Here is an 18,244-nt window from a genome sequence, read left to right as displayed (position 1 = left end):
GAATCTCAGCATTGTGTAAACAAAAGAATGGCGAGTTCCAGGGCTTCGGGCAACAATACAGAACAGTGGAATTCTCAAAGTGAGAGAGATCTAATTGATCGTTGGTGGTAACACGGTAGAATTTGAATACAGATCAAACCAGAACATCTGATTAGAGTTTAAGACCATTAACAATTATCTCCCAACCTAAATTCTTATTTCCAGTGGCTGGCGACTTTTGAGCAAGTCCTTCTGGTTCCATCTGAAGGAAATCCCATCCAGCCTTAGATACACGTCAGGGCCCTCCATCTACCACTGGAGAGTCCTTCCTTCACTCCAGGACTATTTGCTAAGGCTCTGTCAGGTGTTGGCACTGAGATTTATTTTATCCAAGCTTCATTCTCATGTTGCTTACAAAATTTTCCGGGAATTCGTAACTTTTCCATATACAGTTTTAAAAATACAAGTGAGAAACACTGCATCCGTGATAGAGGCCTGGAATTGCCAGGTACAGAGAGAAGGTGGCTGCTTTGGGTGAGCCCATGCCTCCTTTCACTCCCATTCATTTCAACAAACTGACTCCGCGCGGCTGCAGCTGAAAGGGCTTTAGCCCTGAGCGCATCCCGGCCCGACAGGTGCGGGCCCCGGGCGCATATCAGAGCGGCGCTTCGCCCCCGGGCGGTCCGGCCCTCGAGGCCTCGGCGCGCGCAGGCCGGCGGCGGCTCCCCGCGGGAGGGCGCAGAGCGCGGGGGGAGGCGGGAGCCAGGAGCCAGGTGGCCCCGGCGCGCCCGCCTCGCCCGGGCACCGAGCAGGAAGTGGCCCGGGCGCGGCCTCCGCAGGGCGCGCCTCCTCCGCGGCGCCTGGCGGTGCGGCCGGGCCGGGACGCGGCCGGAGCCCCAGCCCCAGCGCGGGGAGCCAGAGCTAATGGCGTCGCCCGAGCCCGGGGGCCCCGGGGCCGCCGCCCTGGACGAGCTGTCCCGGAACTTCACGTACGGGGCGCCGGGCGCCGGCAACGGCTCTCTGTCGGGCGCATGGTACCGCCGGAACCAGGTAAGGGCCGGCCGCCCCGCCGCCCGGTGGGGCCCGGGGCGCGGCCGCGGCGCCTCCCGCTCCGCCGCCCTCCCGCCGACTCTCAGGACACCGGGCTGCCCAGGTGGGCAGAGCTGACATGGTTTCCAGACGCTGACCTAACCGCCCCTCGTTTGGAAGAGCGGGGAACCCCTGGTCTGCCTCTCCTGGGCATCAGTCCCCACGAGCGGGTCACAGGTCTGAGGTTCTGGGCCTCCGGGTCCCGACCCATCCCGCCTCTCCAGCCTGAATCCGCCTCCTTCTCCCGGAAGGATTCTAGGAGTGTGGGGCGGCTCTCCTCCAACCGGTGCCCCTCCCGCCCCCCAGGAGCATTTTACGGTTAAAAAAAATAAGTGACACTGGGTTCTCAGAAGCAGGGAACTCATTAAGGGCCACCAGATGTCACCTCGGTACTGATGCTGTGCGTGTGTGAGCCCCCAGGGTGCCAGCGCAGCTCTTCATTTCCCAGCGAGGAACCCTGATAGTCTCAGGTTGCAGGTGTCTCTCCTTTTTCATGGGCCCTTTGGGAAAGTGTCGTCAGCCTCGACAACGCCAATTTAAGCTGAAAGTACACATTTAACAGTATCAAGGGGGATTGGAGCTGCCTGTCTGGGGCTTGGTTTAAGATCAGAAAAAAAGCCCTTCCTCTAGGCTTTTATATTTCAAGTGGGGCAAGGTTGATCTTGATATGGTAAATTCCAGGCTTCCTTCTGTTTTCATAAGTGTTACTTTGTTTTTGTTCTTTAACACGTCAATGGGTGGTTTTATTTTACAGCAATATAGTCATAAAATATTACTATTGGTCTAGATCGGGCGTTTTAACCAATAATCAAAGGTCTAGAATCCTTTTATGCTAGATGTTAGTTTCTAAAATGTTATAATTTTGTTTTTGAACATTTAACGCAAGATTAATTTATATAAAGGCAAAACAAGCATGTTCACTTTGTTAAGTTTGTAACAGAGGGGAGAGAATCGTTTTGGATCTGTTTTACCAGAAAACATGCTAAAATAGGAAAAATGCGGGAACTCAGAGTAATTTATTCCATGTCTCCTTCCACTCAAGAGGTACAAAGACAAGAGTTGCTTTTTATGGGAAGTTCTTTGAGTACATTTATTATGCTACACTCTTGCTGGCATAGGTTATAAAGCACGTTACAATACTTATGCTAGAAGCACTCACAATACCAAAATTTAAGTATGATATTTTTTTTTTTGGTCTTTTGTTAAAGGAATTAGAACGTTAGTAGGTGTGACCTACCATGGCATCATTGTTTTTCTTTCACGTTTCCAGGAATTCAAGATTGTCTTGGCTCTCTGACACCAAACACAGCTTATCATGTGACATAAATGTGAGAACTTAACTTTGTGTTTGCAAGGTGTAACTGGCCTTTGACAGTATGTATTTGTACAGGTTGTATCTGGAATGTGCTAACTGAAACTGCTCAGCTGACATCTAAGCCACAGCTACAGCGAAGGCTGTATCAGCTTTTCCCACTATTGTACAAGTTTAGGCCATCTTACAAGATTGTGGTGTTTAATCCTTTCAGTGATCACTTTTGTTTTTAAGCAAAAGTGAACATTGATTTTTAAAACTTCATTCAGCAAAGATTTATTGAGTGTCTCTAGTGCTTACCAGGCCAGTAAAAATAAAAGAGGGTCTAATTTTTTTCTTTTTGTACACTAACTGAATATAGATGGCTGAATATAGATGGGGGTGGCTCTAGAAGAACAAAGTGTGAGATATGAGTTTAGGACTCCCACACTCAAAATTAGCCTTGATTGCTAGAAAGCTGGGATTAATCAGTTTTATCACCACTGAAATGTTTGGATAGTGTCTGCTTCCTGATACCCTAGCTCTCTGTGTCTTTTCAAGTGATAAACACCAGATCTGATAAATGAGCCTTACTCATAGAAAAAGAACAACTCCCTTGAAACACATTCAGGTAGCAGATGAATATTTATCAGTGGCCTTTTAGATCAATGTTGTTAAGGAAAGATGTGAATGCTGCTAGAGGAAGGAATCCTGAAGCAAGTAGGAAGTAGCAGTTCAGTGGGGAAAAAATTTTAGGGAACCAGGGAAGTGAGGCCTTTGCTTTGCCTCATGTGCATCACTTAGGAGTCCACCTATAAAAGTATAGATGCGGTAGAGTTCTGCAAAGGTATTTTCTTTATGTTTGATCCACAAGTTTTCAGTATAAAAGGATAACGTTTCTAAGTTGGTTATGGAGCGCCCTGCTTTGTACAAAGCACTGTGGGATATTCATAGTCTTCAGACTCAAACCTTTCCTCCCTTCCTAATGTTATTAGGTGCTTGGAGAAACGAGCTATGCAGGTAACTCCAAAACGAGGCAGTAGATTTTAAGTGTCATGTGAGTGATATAAAGTCCTATGGAAATTCAGAGGAAGGTGGCTTTTAGCAGGGGCCACCAGGGATGTTTTGTAGACAGGTAGGTGGTGTCTGAGCTGGATACTTGAAGACAGAGTTCCATCGATGGGAGTGCACAGGTGGAGAGCGTTCCAAGAAGGGGAGAAGTCTGGAGACCAGGGAGCAGCCCACGTGGCCTGGGCAGGTGTCCTTCTGAACATTTTTGTACCTAGAGTAGAAATCAATGGCCATTCTGGTTGCAGTAGAAGACTGACACTGACTGTAAGGTAGAAATAATAGTTTTTTAAAATTTTTAATTGAAATATAGTTGATTTATAAAGTTGTGTTAGTTTCAGGTGTATAGCAAAGTGATTTACTTATATATATTCTTTTTTCAGATTCTTTTCCATTATAGGTTATTACAAGATATTGAATAAGGTTCACTGTGCTCTACAGTAGGTCTTTGTTGCTTATCTATTTTATATATAGTAGTGTGTATCTGTTAATCCCACACTCTTGATTTATCCCTCGCTCACTTTCTCCTTTGGGAACTGTAAGTTTGTTTGCTATGTCTGTGAGTCTATGTCTGGTTTGGGGTCTTAGGTACCGTCAAGACCAAGATACCATAGATTGCCTTGAAGGATGGGTTAAGAAGTTTGTACTTTAGCATGAGGACAATGGGCAGCCATTGAAGGTGTTTTGAATAGGGAGTGAACAAATCAAAGCAAATTGAAGAAACTTATTAAGGTTAATAGGATACAGAGGCCCCAAACTGGCCAGCTCTGGACCGAATCCAGCCTGTAGATGGGTCTTGTGTAAAACTGCCAGAGGTTTCAAAAATGTTTACTACATTGCCAAAGTTTAAAAATGAGTCGATTACACATAAAGTTTCAAGTTTCCATGATCTTTTTAAATATTAGAAGTTCTAGCAATTTGGCCCTCTTTCCCACGTGATAACTGTGAGGAGACGTTCACAGTTTAGAACAGCTGTGCTCCCCACTTAATCCCTTCTTTTTGCTCTTATCTCTTTTACCTGCTGGCCCCTGTAGGTACTTAATTTGCAATCAGTGTTGGAGGCTGTTGTCTAGTCTCTGCTGTCAACTAGCTGAGTGCAATTGGGCAGGTCACCCTGGGCTTCAGTTCTCCTTAACCAGTTAAATTAGGCTTAGACTAGAAGATCCCCAGACTCCTTCTTGCTGTCTGATGAGTAAATAAATACCAACCCAGCAAGGCTGTGGAAAGAATGGGCAAGAAAGGATGAATGTGGGAAATACTGTGAAGGAAGGGTTTTGTGGCTGCTTCTTTATGTATGTTACTAAATATCTAAATTCACAAGGAGATTGTCAGAAAGGTTTATTCTGCACAGAGTGAAATGAAAATTCAGAAATTTTTTGTCCTTTATTTGAACTTTTGATTTTCAATGGCTTGAATTTTTAAAGTCAACATAAAGGAAAATTGATACAACTTGGCAGGGAAGAGGCGAATCGAAGAGACTGACATTTGTTATGCATTTACTATGTGACACTTTATAGCTATTATCTCATTGGGGCCCCCCAACAACCTCGTAAGGTACATATTATCCTCACTGTTCATGTAAGGAAACTTGTGTTAAATAACTTGCCCCAAGATCTTACAGCAAGTAGGTTTAACTGCAAAGCTATTTTTATACTATGCCTGAAGGCTTAGAAACTAAGGCTTGAAAAAAACGTGGTGGGGGAAAATGAATGCGGCTTGTCTCACTGTACCAAAGAAAAATCGCACTGAGTTTTATATTGCCCTTTTGATTGATTTTGCTTTGCCACCATCTATCTCTTTTTTGCCAGTAGCTGCATCTGACTGTCTTTTTAAAGAAAGAAAAATGCCAAAACTTACAAATAACCAAAGGGCCAGGTAGAGGTCGCTGGTCCTTTCTATTTCCTTCCCAAGAAAAATCACTTTTTAAAAATATACGTAAACATACACATACATTTTCTTCAGATTCTTTTCCATTATATGTTGTAGTAAGACACTGAATTTAGTTCCCTGTGCTATACAGTAGATCCTTGAAAAAAGTCCTTTTTTTTGTTTTGTTTATGCTTACTTTTTTTTTCTTTTGCCTTTTTTATATATCCAACAAGGCATTCCTTTTACCAGATTATCTATGAGATGTATGTTTAAGGCAGCAAAAAGGAGGAAGAAACATATTACCTCAAAGCAACTGCATCAAAGCTTTTGTAATCATCATTATCATCCTCCCATGGTCCTTATTAGAGGGCAGACTCAATTCTCTTGTGAAAACACGTGCTTACATTTAAATCCACCTAATATCTTCTTTATGGCTTGCTTCACACTAATTATAACATTTGCATTAATGCAGTCAGCTAAGTTCAGGCTGTGGGAAACATCACCAGTTTACAGGTGCACGGGGGTCAGTTTCCTCAAAAATCATTTTTACAAGAGGAAAAAAGGGAGCACATGGATAGAGGGAGAACCTGTAGGTTAAAATACACCTGAAAGACCTATCAGAAAAAAGACAACCTTCAACCACAGTGTTTAGGGATGCACGCTTGGGTGATCAGACTATATAAGGAAAAGCAAGGAAGTGATTGCCGTGAAGTCAGGCCGGTGTTTCCTTGGGGGAGGGGAGAAGGTGTGATGGACGAGGCAGAGAGAGGGTTTTTGGTGGGCGTAAATGTCTGTTTCTTGATCTGGATGGTATTATAAGAGTGTTTGCCTTATAATAATTCATTCTAGTCATTTGTTCATCCATATCATTTTCTTTGCAGTTGCCTGTATCTGTTATATTCTACAATTTTAAAATGTTTTGAAGATAATATTAGCATTGCTATGACTGTTCAACTTGCATGTTTTATCCACATAATGTCGAAAATGGTATACCATGTTCTTTTTTTTTTATTAGGAGAATTAAATAATTTCTTTTTTAAATGTTGGTAATTGCTCAGATTGGCATTTGAGAGTGTACCATGGAAAGGATGCCATTTCCCTAAGCTATCCTTTTTCTTCTTGGACAGTGCAGTTTTAAAAGCTCAGCTTCTTTACTAGATGTGTTGGCAAGTTTCTTAATTTCTTCAAATCTTGGCTTTCTCTGTTGAAATGATAATAACACTACATACTGTATAGTGTTGATGCAGAAATGAGATAAGATAACATATATCTAATGTAGCAGTGCCAGACATATAGAAAGCACTCAAACACTAGCTATTATTACAAGTATTACAGTCAACCTATATTATAGGAAATGTCATAAAATATATATTTCTAATAATTAGAAATTATTGTACAAATGGAAATAAGAGAAATCATGTCAGTTATTTGATGTGACTTTGCTTTCTTAATAATCTACACTGATTTCTCTACATCTAGTGCCTCCCCTTCACTCTCCAAACATACATTCCAGAACACTTCCTAATTGCAGTAATTTCCTAATCAGAACACTTGTTATCTTGGCGTACTAAGGAAAGGTTTCTTCCCCGTCTTCCACCACTTTCCAGACTTCTGGGTTGGGGAGGATGGGTGTGCAGCACTGGGAACAGCTGACAGGTGTTTGGTGGCCACAGTGGGACCACGTCTCCAGACACTGACTGTAGTTTAACCAACTAGTAGGACCAGCACCCCAACCTGGGAAGGCTCCTGCAGTGATAATGTTAAGACTTCAGTGCTATTTAGCTTGGGGTTTTGTTTGTTTTTGTCTTGTTCCTGAAGGTCTAATATTCCTCTCTTCAGTTTACACCTTTTACAACCTGTCCCACGTGTTCCATCCAACAGAATTACACTTCACATAAAGTCAGAGCCCTTCACTGGTCTATCCTGGTCCACCAGGGTGTCCCACTTGCCTGAGGGCTGGTAGGTAACACCTCACTTCCCCTCCACATAGATCTCAGCATGTGCACACCTCTACCTTTGCTTCACCTTGTCATTTGCCCTGCCCTTCCCCACTCCCAGCATGGTCTTCTGTCATCTTTGGCACACATCAGGAGACACACTCATCCCTTATGTAAACACGGGCTAACATACGTTTCATCATGAGCTGTACACCTCCCTAAAGATTGTGTTTGTCATGGCGTGACTCCTTCAGAGACCCACCTTGGCCTCGGCAGGTCGGACTGAGGTCTGCCTGCAGCCTCAGTGCTGGATTCCTAAGTCACCCCCTCACCTCTCAGCACCTCTCAGATTTTCTCCTTTCAGTAACTTGGGCCACAGGCCTGACTTCTTTAGCTTGCAATAGGAGTCCGTCTCTCTTCTGGCTTTTGAACTTGGCTTTCCTACCAGGAACACTTTGTAAGTTAAGAGGCTTTGATTTGCAAATCACAGAAAAGCAAGCATTACCTGACTTAAGTCATAAAGGGAATTAATCAGTCTGGATGACGTGAGAGGACAGAATTCTGGATCCACACACCAGCCTTGATCCAGAGGCTCTAACAACATGGCAGACGCTCTCACTCCCCTCTTCAGCTTTTGCTTCTTGGCGTCGTTGGTCCACTTTTTGCAGGCTCACCCCTCCGGCCTGCATTCTCCCTTTCTCTTCTGGGCAGGAAGGCTTGACATACTCAGCCAATGAAAATACACCGGCTTTTGTCTGACTGGACGAGATGAGGTCCATGTCCCTTCCTGTACCAGTAGCCAAGTCTGGAAGAACATGAGCCCTTGGGAAGGGCTGGATGAAGGAGGATCCTGTAGCCAGGAGGAGGGGCACTGTGTGGCCCTAACAGCAGTGCCCCCTGGGCAGGCTTGCGCCCTCCTGCTGTAGATGGCTGTCTCCTTGGACAGCTCTCAGGCCAGCTCCTCGAGGACCTTCACTTTCTGCGTCCTGCCTCACATGAGCAGTCCTTGAAAATCGCCCCTATTTAGCCTGCCTTGTCTTTGTGGGTGGATCCCTTAAAAGCTTAGATTATAGGATCAGTTTCTGAAATATTTTTATTAACATCAGCTCTAAGCAGTGACTTATTTCTAAATTGTAGACTTACCCACCTCTTCCCACTCCCTTCCCCAAAAGGGAATTCTAGAAAGGCCTCTTGTCTTTCCTACTGATGGAAAAGTCAGAGGGTATCCCCTGGCATAGGCAGTGTCCCTTGCTTAATCTCTGTCTTGCCTCTACCTGCTTAGTGATTTCTGTGCCATCAACAACCACCTCTTCAGTAGGGACGAATCTCCTAAAAGTTTAGTGGATACAGGTGAAATAGGTATGGTATGTGAGTGTGATGCTATAAGGCATTCTGGAAGCCCTATTAGCATTGCCAATACATCATTCAAGCTTGAGGTGGACCCGGTGAGTTCTGGGGGGGTCTTCATTTCTTCAGCCGCTCGACTTGCAGAGCTCTGATTGTTCCAGGGCTGTCTGGGGGATAGCTACATTCTGTTCCCTCTTGTCACAGCCCACATTAAGCTTGATCAGCTAATCAACAGTGAGGACCCGAATGCAACCCACGTTCCACTCGATAAAGATCACAGAGAGCCCTTCTCAACAGTTTGGCAGTGATATCAAGGAAATCAGAAAACATGGACTGTGTCCTCAAGTTGTAGCTATGTATATGTGTAGTATACATAAATTATACCACGTATACACTATACGTTATAGAACATGCAATGTTTGTGTGTGTGTGAGAGAGAGAGAGACAAAAAAGGGAGAGAATGCTTTCGAAATACTTGAAAAACAACACCTGACGTGCTGGTGTGAAGCTCCCCTTGCTTATTACCTGATGGATGGACTGCTTACATGGAGCTCCTAGGACTAACACAGTACAGTTACATAACTGTAGGTAAAGAGAGCCGAAGCAGAAGAGGAAAGACTGCAATGTACCTTTGGAAACAGCTGCCTGAGTCACAGCAGCGGAGAAGTGAGCGGTTCTTTGTGAGCGAGGTACAAGCAAACAAGCAGCTGCCACAGCCGTAAGGGAGGGAACAAGTGTAAGTTACATGCAGAACATTTTCTTAGTCTTTGGAACTATCCTTGCAGTTCCAAATCACAGTCACCAGCGACGAGTCTGTGGGTGTCACATATGGGTTGACCAAGAGGTGTCTGGGGACCTGGCTGCTGGGCCAGTGGGATGTGAGAACTTTGCCGGGAATGAGGGGCTTGGGGAATGGGGGAGATTATCTTGGCTATGAGGACTGGTCCTTTAGTGGCAATGAAGAGTCCAGTCACAGTGCCCTAGAGTAGAAAATCTGAACTTGATTCCTGCCTTGATGTCAGAAAGATCTGTTCTCGTGGGTGGCAGGGGCTGCAGGAGTCTCTGGCAGATGTGCGTCAGTGATGGTGATGTCAAGGTCCCACCCCCTTATGGAGGCAGAAACTCAGCCAGTGGCTGAGGTCTGCCAAAGACAATAGAGTTTAGTCTCCAGGGGGATGGAACTGGCAAAATACACCTAAGAGCTCAAGGCAGGCATTGCTCTCAAAGCGGGGATGTACTCTGAAAACCCAAGCAGGTGTTGGGGAAAGAGTTGTAAGTCAGCGAGCTCACAAGTTTCCAGCTTTAAGGTAGGAAGCCTCTTGCTGACCCTGGGGTGACCCTGCAAAAGGCAGCCTGCAATCCTGCTTCTTTGACAACAAAGGATGACAGATTTTTCTTAATTCTTATGGTGAATATGTGCTTGCAAAATTTGAAAGTTATGGGACCTCCTATTGATCTGGATGCAAACAATGGCATTCTTTATGTTCAACATGTCTGTCCTTGTTTCAGAGATTCCCTTCCCAACATTAGACAGGGTTGCTGTGTTTTGTAATAGAGCCAAATTTAAGATTTCTTTAAGTGATATCTCACCTTTCTTGCCTGTTGTTGCTTCTCCTTTGAATGAAGTGTTAGAAGCCCCCAAAGGATGTCTTATTAAACTTTCCCCATAACTTTGTTCTGCTAAAACTCAAACTTCTCAAAAGCAAAAAACATGGTGGTGTCTTAGTAAGCTTAGTAGGGCTTATCCTTAATGAAGTTCAGTTTTTAAAAATAATGAATGTACAATTATGTGAGTAAATGTGTTCCTCAATAAAAGACAAAAATGTAATAGTACTTAGTTGTATGGGAAGGCAGTATGTTGGGCTTTTCTGCCTAAGTTTTAAGGTTGATTAAAAATTGGCATGGAACGGCTCATAGAAGAGCAAAGATACACTGTGTTATGTAACCCTGACCTTTTCTGTTGGCTTTAAAGCATCAGATTTGGATTCAATGTCATGAGACTTTTTCAGGATAGAAAGGCAATAACCTTATAGCATACAAAAACCAAGATAACAAATTAAAAGTCTGTTCTTGACTGAAAATTTTTCTCTCTTCTTTTTCACATAGGGGATTATAGTTTTAACTCAGTTTGGGTTAGTATTGCAGACAACTTAATTATCTACAAGGGCAAAGGAGATTAGTGGTAAGAATAGTCCAACCCATTCGGTAATCTAAAAAGCATTTCATGTGTCAGGTTGTCTCCAACATTTGCTGCGATGAATACGAATATTGTTTCTCTCTGGCCCTGTTGTAATGAACTCTCCTCATTACCTCTGCTTATTCTGTGAATCCTGAAGTGGTCTCCTAATTGGTTTTCCTATTCCCTGGTCTGGTTCCCTGCTGGTCCGTCCTGCACACTGCAGCAAGGATGAGTCTTCTAAAAGTCACATCTGGGGCTATCCTCCTTAGTTCAGAGCCTTTCATGCCATAGCACCACCGGCAGATCCACGGCACAGAAAGGCTCCTGCTTGCCTCTCTGGTCCAGCTATATTGGAGTCCTGCAGATGTGATTAAGTTAAAGATCCTGAGATAGGGAGATTATCCTGGATTATCTGGGTGGACCCTAAATGCCATCACATGTGTTTTCTTATAAGGAGATGCAGGGAGATTTCAGAATCCACAGAAGAGGAAGGCAACATGGCCACAGAGATTAGAATGATATAACCATAAACCAAGGATATGCCAACAGCCACCAGACACTGGGAGAGGCAAGGAATGCATTCTCCCCTAGAACCTTGTGAGGGAGTGTGGCCCTGCCATCTTGATTTCAGCCCAATGAAATTGATTTGGGGCTTCTGGGCTCCAAAACTGAGAATAAATTTCTGTTGTTTTACGCCACCAGGTTTGTGGTTGTTTGTGACAGCAGCCACAGGAAACTAGCATACCGTCCAGCCTTAGCAGGCTTGTATCTCTGTCCCTTCTGTTCCCGCGGGTTCTACAGAACATAGCTCGATTATAGATCCCACAGGTGGTAATCTGTGTTACTGGTTGCTTTTTCTTCTACTTCTGAGTTTCTAGAGGGTACTTTGCATCCTTAGTTCCTGCCACAGGACCTAATATTTAGCAGTTGCTAAGTAAATACCAAATGGATGCATGACTGTGTGAATAGCATCGGAAGAGAGCTTCCTCCAGTTGTCTGTCTCCCATGTCCACCATCTCCTCTCTCATCACTTTCACTTCATGTCCTTTTCTTCCACCTTGTGTGTTTTTCCCAGGCAGTGTCTACATGTGGTTTGAAGTTGGACAGTGGTTTTATTTTTCCTCTTAATATTCTTTGATTCATCCAGCTTCCTTTTTATTTCATGCTTTTATTTCTTTTCTTGTTATCATCTCCTCTTTCAACTCTTAAAATGAATCCATATTCTCTTTCATTTCATCGAGTCTATAAAGCAGATTTTAAAAAACTTTTTAGTTTGAAAATTTTCCAACCTATAGAAAATTAAGAATAATGCAACAAACACCATATATCCTTCACCTGGAGATTGAATTGTTATTAACAATTGACACAATTGTTAACATTGTGAAATATTTTTTGTTTGCTCTCTATGTTTATTTTATTTTGTCACGTACTATTTGAAAGTAGGTTGCACCCATTATGAGTCTTCACTCCTGGATACTTAAGGATGTATCACGAAGAGTTTGAATGTCCTCCTGACCCCTCCCAGCTGTTCTGGAGGTGAGATGTGTCTGCCCGTTTACTAGGTGCAAATGCAAAAGAACCCCAGCTCATTCCTACGAGTTTCCTGTCAGATGAGGTGAACTGAATGCCCGTTTCACAGACCTATCATCCCCTTTCAGGATTAGGCTCTTAAGCTCATTGCTACAGTGATTAGTTGACCTAAATCACTCAACCTGTGGTATTTCCAGTGCTGGAAACTGAATCCGTTTCATTTCCATGTTCAGGCACATTTTACTGCCTGAAACAGGAGACAGCCTTATTCTAGTTCTGAGTTGAATATGACTATTACAGTGTTCAGAACTAACTCTGAATCTAGGGTTCTTTTGAACCATGTGCTAGCTCCACTGGGGTCTGATTCCAAATTTATGTGTTGAAGGCAGAGCCAGGAATATGGCTGAGTTCAAAGCCAGAGCTGGGACAGACAAGTACCAGCGCCACACATTCTTGTTATCATATGCCATCTCCATCCGGCCAAACTGCCCCACCAAGGATTCTAGGTCAATAACTTTATGTGAAATATCTAAAGAACATTCTGGCACCAAATGTAGGATAGAAGATTGTTACTCCAAATTAAACAAAAACATCCTTAAGTTCTCATCAGTGCTGATATTTTGAACCTCATTCTCAGTAAATTGTTTGCTGTGGCCCCTACCATCTATTTGCCAAGATGTCCTGGAAGAGCCAGAAATTAAGCTACAGTGGTGACAAGAGTGAGCAATGCAAAAATTAAGGACATCTTTCTGTGCTTCTGGCCTATACTTCTGACTGCATTGTTAAGATGTGAAGCAACCTTTCCTTCTGTTATCTTTGCTTTATTTTATTTGTGCTGAGAAAAACAGATTCTGCTCATTTTAAAACTGTGGTAAATTGACGTTGACTAGCCAGGCGGTTACCTATTGCCGTCTAAGAATAAATGGTGATTCAGACATGAGCTGGGTGCCCTGGGGCCAAAATCTGCCTGCTGTCTGCCTGCCTGGGTGACTTCGCCCAAGTCACTTTTCTTTTCTGGCCCTCTGGTCTCTTTCCTGACCAGCAGTCTCCAGATCAGTAAGGAGGGAGGAAAAGGGAATGGGGGAGACGAGAAGGGCTCTAAGCTTCCACTAGTTCTAAAATGCTAGAAAACAGGTAACACTCTGAATAAAGTAATGAAGTAAACAGATATCTTTGATTTAAATGGCAGGTTTATAAGGGCCTGCTCACTGTATGCAAATGATACTTCTGAAGGCAGAGGAGGATTTTGTAGTCAAAACACACTTACCAGAGCCTCTAATTGGAAACAGCATTCAGTAGTGGTTACCGCAAGTTACTGTCTGTCCTTGAAGGTAATTAAACCACCTTTTTTAGAAACTTTGCAAACTTGAAGTTCCCCTCGCCAACAATTAGGGTCAGGAATGAGGATTTATTGAATCCCTACTATTTGCAGGTGTGTTTCAAATGAATTTAATGAACATGTAATTAACCTTGAATAATTAGGTAAAATTTCAGAAAAACAAAGAGTAAGATATACCAGTTTATACCGTGTACAGGCATACCTCCGAGATATTGCAGGTTTGGTTCTGGACCGCTATGATAAAACGAGTATTGCAACAAAGCGAGTCCCGAACATTTTGGTTTCCCCATCAGTACATGTAAAAGTTATGTTTACACTTACTGTAGTCTATTAAATGTGCATTTATCACAGCATATTGCATTATGTCTAAAAAACCATTTAAAAATACTTCATTGCTAATAAATGCTAACCATCATCTGACCCTTCAGTGAGTTATAATCTTTCTGCAATAGTAACACTAAAGATCACTGATCACAGATCACCCTAACAAATGTTAAAATAGTGAAAATGTTTGAAATATCGTGAGAATTGCCAAAATGTGACACAGAGACACGAAGTGAGCAACTTCTCCTGGAAAAAATGGCACCGATAGACTTGCTCAATGTAGGATTGCAACAAACCTTCAATTCATATAAAATACCGTTTTTGGAAAAAGTCTTTTCAGGTTTTTTGACCATTTCTCAGTTGGGTTATTTGTTTTTGTTGTTGAGTTGTAGTTCTTTATATATTTTGGATATTAATCTTTATCAGATATACAATTTGCAAATATTTTCTTCTGTTGTGTGGGTTGCCTTTCACTCTGCTAATCGTGTCCTTTGATGCACAAAAAAGCTTTTAATCTTGATGAAGTCCAACTTGACCTATTTTATCTTCTGTTGCCTGTGCTTTCCATGTTATATCCAAGAAATCACTGCCAAATCCTGCTGACCAATTTCTTTTTTAATTGAAGTATAGTTGGTTTACAATGTTGTGTTAATTTCTGGTGTACAGCATAATGGTTCAGTTATGTGTGTGTATATATTCCTTTTCATATTCTTTTTTATTATCGGCTATTACAAGATATTGACTATAGTTCCCTGTGCTAAACAGTAGGACCTTGTTGTTATATCTATTTTATATGTACTAGTTAGTATCTGCATATCCCAGACTTTCAGTTTATCCCTCCACGCCCCATTCACCCCTGGTAACAATGAGTTTGTTTTCTATGTCTGTGACTCTGTTTCTGTTTTGTAAATAAGTTCATTTGTATCATTTTTTAGACTCCACATAAAAGTGATAACATGCAGTGTTTTTCTTTCTCTTTCTGGCTTACTTAGTATGACAATCTCCAGGTCCATCCATGTTGCTGCAAATGGCATTATTTTATTCTTTTTTATGGCTGAGTGGTATTCCATTGTATACATATTTCACAACTTCTTTATCCAGTCATTTGTCAATGGACATTTAGTTTGCTTCCATGTCTTGGCTACTGTAAGTAGTGCTGCTGTGAACATTGGGATGCATGCATTGTTTCGAATTAGAGTTTTCTCTGGATGTATGCCCAGGGGTGGGATTGCTGGATCATATGGTAAGTCTACTTTTAGTTTTTTAAGGAATCTTTTTACTGTTTTCCATAATGGCTACATTCCCACCAACAATGTAGGAGGGTTCCCTTTTCTCAACAGCCTCTCTAGCATTTATCGTTTGTGGACTTTTGAATGATAGCCATTCTGACTGGTGTAAGGTGATATCTCATTGTGGTTTTGATTTCCATTTCTCTGATAATTAGAGATATTGAGCATTTTTCATGTACCTATTGGACATTTGTATGTTTTCATTGGAGAAATGTTTGTTTAGGTCTCTTGCCTGTTTTGGGGCTAGGTTATTTATTTTTTTGTTATTGAGTCATATGAGCTGTTTGTATATTCTAGAAATTAAGCCCTTGTCAATCACATCATTTGCAAATATTTTCTCCCAGTCTTTTCATTTTGCTTCCTTTTCTGTGCAAAAGCTTATAAGTTTGATTAGGTGTCATTTGTTTATTTTTGCTGTTATTTCTATTGCCTTGGGAGACTGACCTAGGAGAACATTGCTATGATTTATATCAGAGAATGTTTTGCTTATGTTTTCTTCTAGGCAATTTATAGTGTCATGTCTTATGTTCGTCTTTCAGCCATTTGGAGTTTACTTTTGTGTATGGTGTGAGGGGGTGTCCTAACTTCATTGATTTACATGTACCTGTCCAGCTTTCCCAGTACCACTTACCAAAGAGACTAATTAATTTGCATATGTTGAACCATCCTTGTGTCCCTGGCATTAATCCAACTTCATAGTGTATAATCTTTTTTATGTGTTGTTGGATTCTGTTTGCTAATATCTTGTTGAGAATTTCTGCATCTATGTTCATCAAAGATACTGGCCTATAATTTTCTTTTTTTGGTTGTGTCTTTTTCTGGCTTTGGTATAAGGGTGATGGTTACTTCATAGAATGAGTTTGGGAGTAGTCCCTCCTCTTCAATCTCTTGAAAGAGTCTGAGAAGGATTGGTGTAAGTTCTTCCAAGTATGTTTTGTAGAATTCCACAGTGAAGGTATGCAGTCCTGGATTTTTGTTTGAAGGGAGATTTTTTTTAAATTACAAATTCTATTTCACTTCTGTGATTGGTCTGTTCAAATTATCTGTTTCTTTTTTATTCAGTTTTGGTTAACTGTATGTTTCTAGTTATTTGTCCATTTCTTATACATTGTCCAATTTGTTGCCATATAGTATTCTCTTATGATTTTTTTTATATTTCTGTGGGGTTGGTTGTAATTTCTCCTCTTCTATTTCTTATTTTGTTTATTTGTGTCCTCTCTTTTCTTCTTGGTGAGCCTGGCCAAAGGTTTGTCGATTTTGTTTACTCTTTCAAAAAACCAGCTCTTAGTTTGACTGACTTTTTTTAAAAATCTCTATCTTATTTATTTTCTCCCTGATCTTTATTATTTCTTTCCTTCTGATAACCTTAGGTTTTGTTTGTTCTTCTTTTTCTAATGCTTTTAGGTGGTAGGTTAGGTTGTTTATTTGAGATTGTTCTTGTTTTTTGAGGAAGGCCTGTACTGCTGTGAACTTCCACTCTTAGGACTCCTTTTGCTGCATCTCATAGATTTTGTATGGTTGTGTTTTCATTTTCATTTGTCTCAAGGTACTTTTTAATTTCCTCTTTGAGTTCATCATTGACCCATTGGTTTTTTAGTAACATGTTGTTTAGTCTCCATGCAGCCATTTTTGCCTTGTTTTTCTGTGATTGATTTCTAGTTCCATGCCATTGTGTTCAGCAAAGATGCTTGAAATAATTTCTAGCCTCTTAAATTTGTTGAGGCTTCTTTTGTGTCCAAGTCTGTGGTCTATCCTAGAGAATGTTCAGTGCATGCTTGAAAAGAATGTATATTCTGTATTTTGGGGATGTAATGTCCTGAAAATATTGATTAAGTCTAACTGTTTTATTGTGTCACTTAGTATCTCCATTGCCTTATTGATCTTCTTTCTGAAAGAGCTGTCCAATGATGTTAGTGGGATGTTAAAGTCTCCTACTATTATTGTATTCCCATCAAGTTTTCCCTTTATATCTGTTAGTATTTGTTTTATATATTTAAGTGCTCCCATATCAGGTGCATATATGTTAATGAGTGTAATATCCTCTTCTTATATTGCTCCTTTTATCATTATGTAGTGTCGTTTATCTTTATGGCCTTTGTTTTAAAGTCCATTTTGTCTGATATGAGTATTGCTACCCCCACTTTCTTGTCATTTCCATTTGCATGAAATATCCTCTCACTTTTAATCTATGTGTGTCCTTTATCCTAAAATGGATCTCTTGTAGGCAGCATATTGTAGACCCTTCTTTTATTATTCAGTCTGCCACTCTGTTGATTGGAGCATTTGCTCCATTGACATTTATGGTAATTATTGATAGATATGTGTTTATTGCCATTTTAAACTTTGTTTTCCGGTTGATTTTATATTTCCTCTTTGTTCCTTTCTTCTTGTTTTTGTCGTTCCTTTTGTGGTTTGATAATTTTCTTTTGTATTAGCTTGATTCCTTTTCTTTTTGGTTTTTATGACTCTATTGCATGTTTTTTACTTGTGGTTACCCTGTTTTTCGAGTATGTTAACCTGTTACTGTGTTTGCTTTAGACTGGTAATCATATAGGCTCAAACACATCCTAAGGAAAAAAAAAAATCTTCCCATCCTTGCTCTCCTCTCTCACATTTTATGATTTTGATGTCCTCTTTTACATTTCCATGTTTATTCTTTTGCTGTTCATTGTAGTTACCCCATTTCCAACTGTGATTTTATCTTTTCTATAGATTCCTCCTTTTCTATTTAGAGAAGACCTTTCAATATTTCTTTTAGTATAGTTTAGTTTTGCTGTATTATTTTAGTTTTGGCTTGTCTGAGAAATTCTGTATCTCTCCTTCTGTTCTAAATGGTAATCTTTCTGGGTATAGTATCCTAGGTTCAGGTTTTTCTCTTTTAGGAGTTTGAATTTATCTTGCCACTCTCTTCTGGCCAGTAACATTTCTGTAGAGAATCAGCTGATAGCCTTATGGGCTAACTAACTTGTAACTAACTCTTTGTTTTTTTCTTGCTGCCTTTAG

At 41.2% G+C, this 18,244-nt stretch overlaps 1 protein-coding gene across 3 annotated transcripts in view; it reads left to right on the top strand.

Moving 5' to 3' along the window:
• The first annotated feature begins 609 nt into the window (after window positions 1-609).
• NIPAL2 (NIPA like domain containing 2) overlaps window positions 610-18,244 on the top strand; it is a 76,709-nt gene continuing 59,074 nt past the window's right edge. The window contains exon 1 of one of the 3 annotated variants that reach the window (XM_072949505.1): window positions 610-1,029. In XM_072949505.1, the coding sequence (XP_072805606.1) occupies window positions 904-1,029 (126 nt within the window). In that variant the 5' untranslated portion in view covers window positions 610-903. The remainder of the gene's footprint in view (window positions 1,030-18,244) is intronic. The other 2 variants (XM_072949506.1, XM_072949504.1) reach the window with 2 other exon arrangements.

Source organism: Vicugna pacos, chromosome 25, assembly GCF_048564905.1.
Source record: "Vicugna pacos chromosome 25, VicPac4, whole genome shotgun sequence".
Taxonomy (NCBI): domain Eukaryota; kingdom Metazoa; phylum Chordata; class Mammalia; order Artiodactyla; family Camelidae; genus Vicugna; species Vicugna pacos.
The sequence above is the reverse complement of the archived record's forward strand: the minus strand, read 5'-3'. Positions and strand labels throughout refer to the sequence as shown.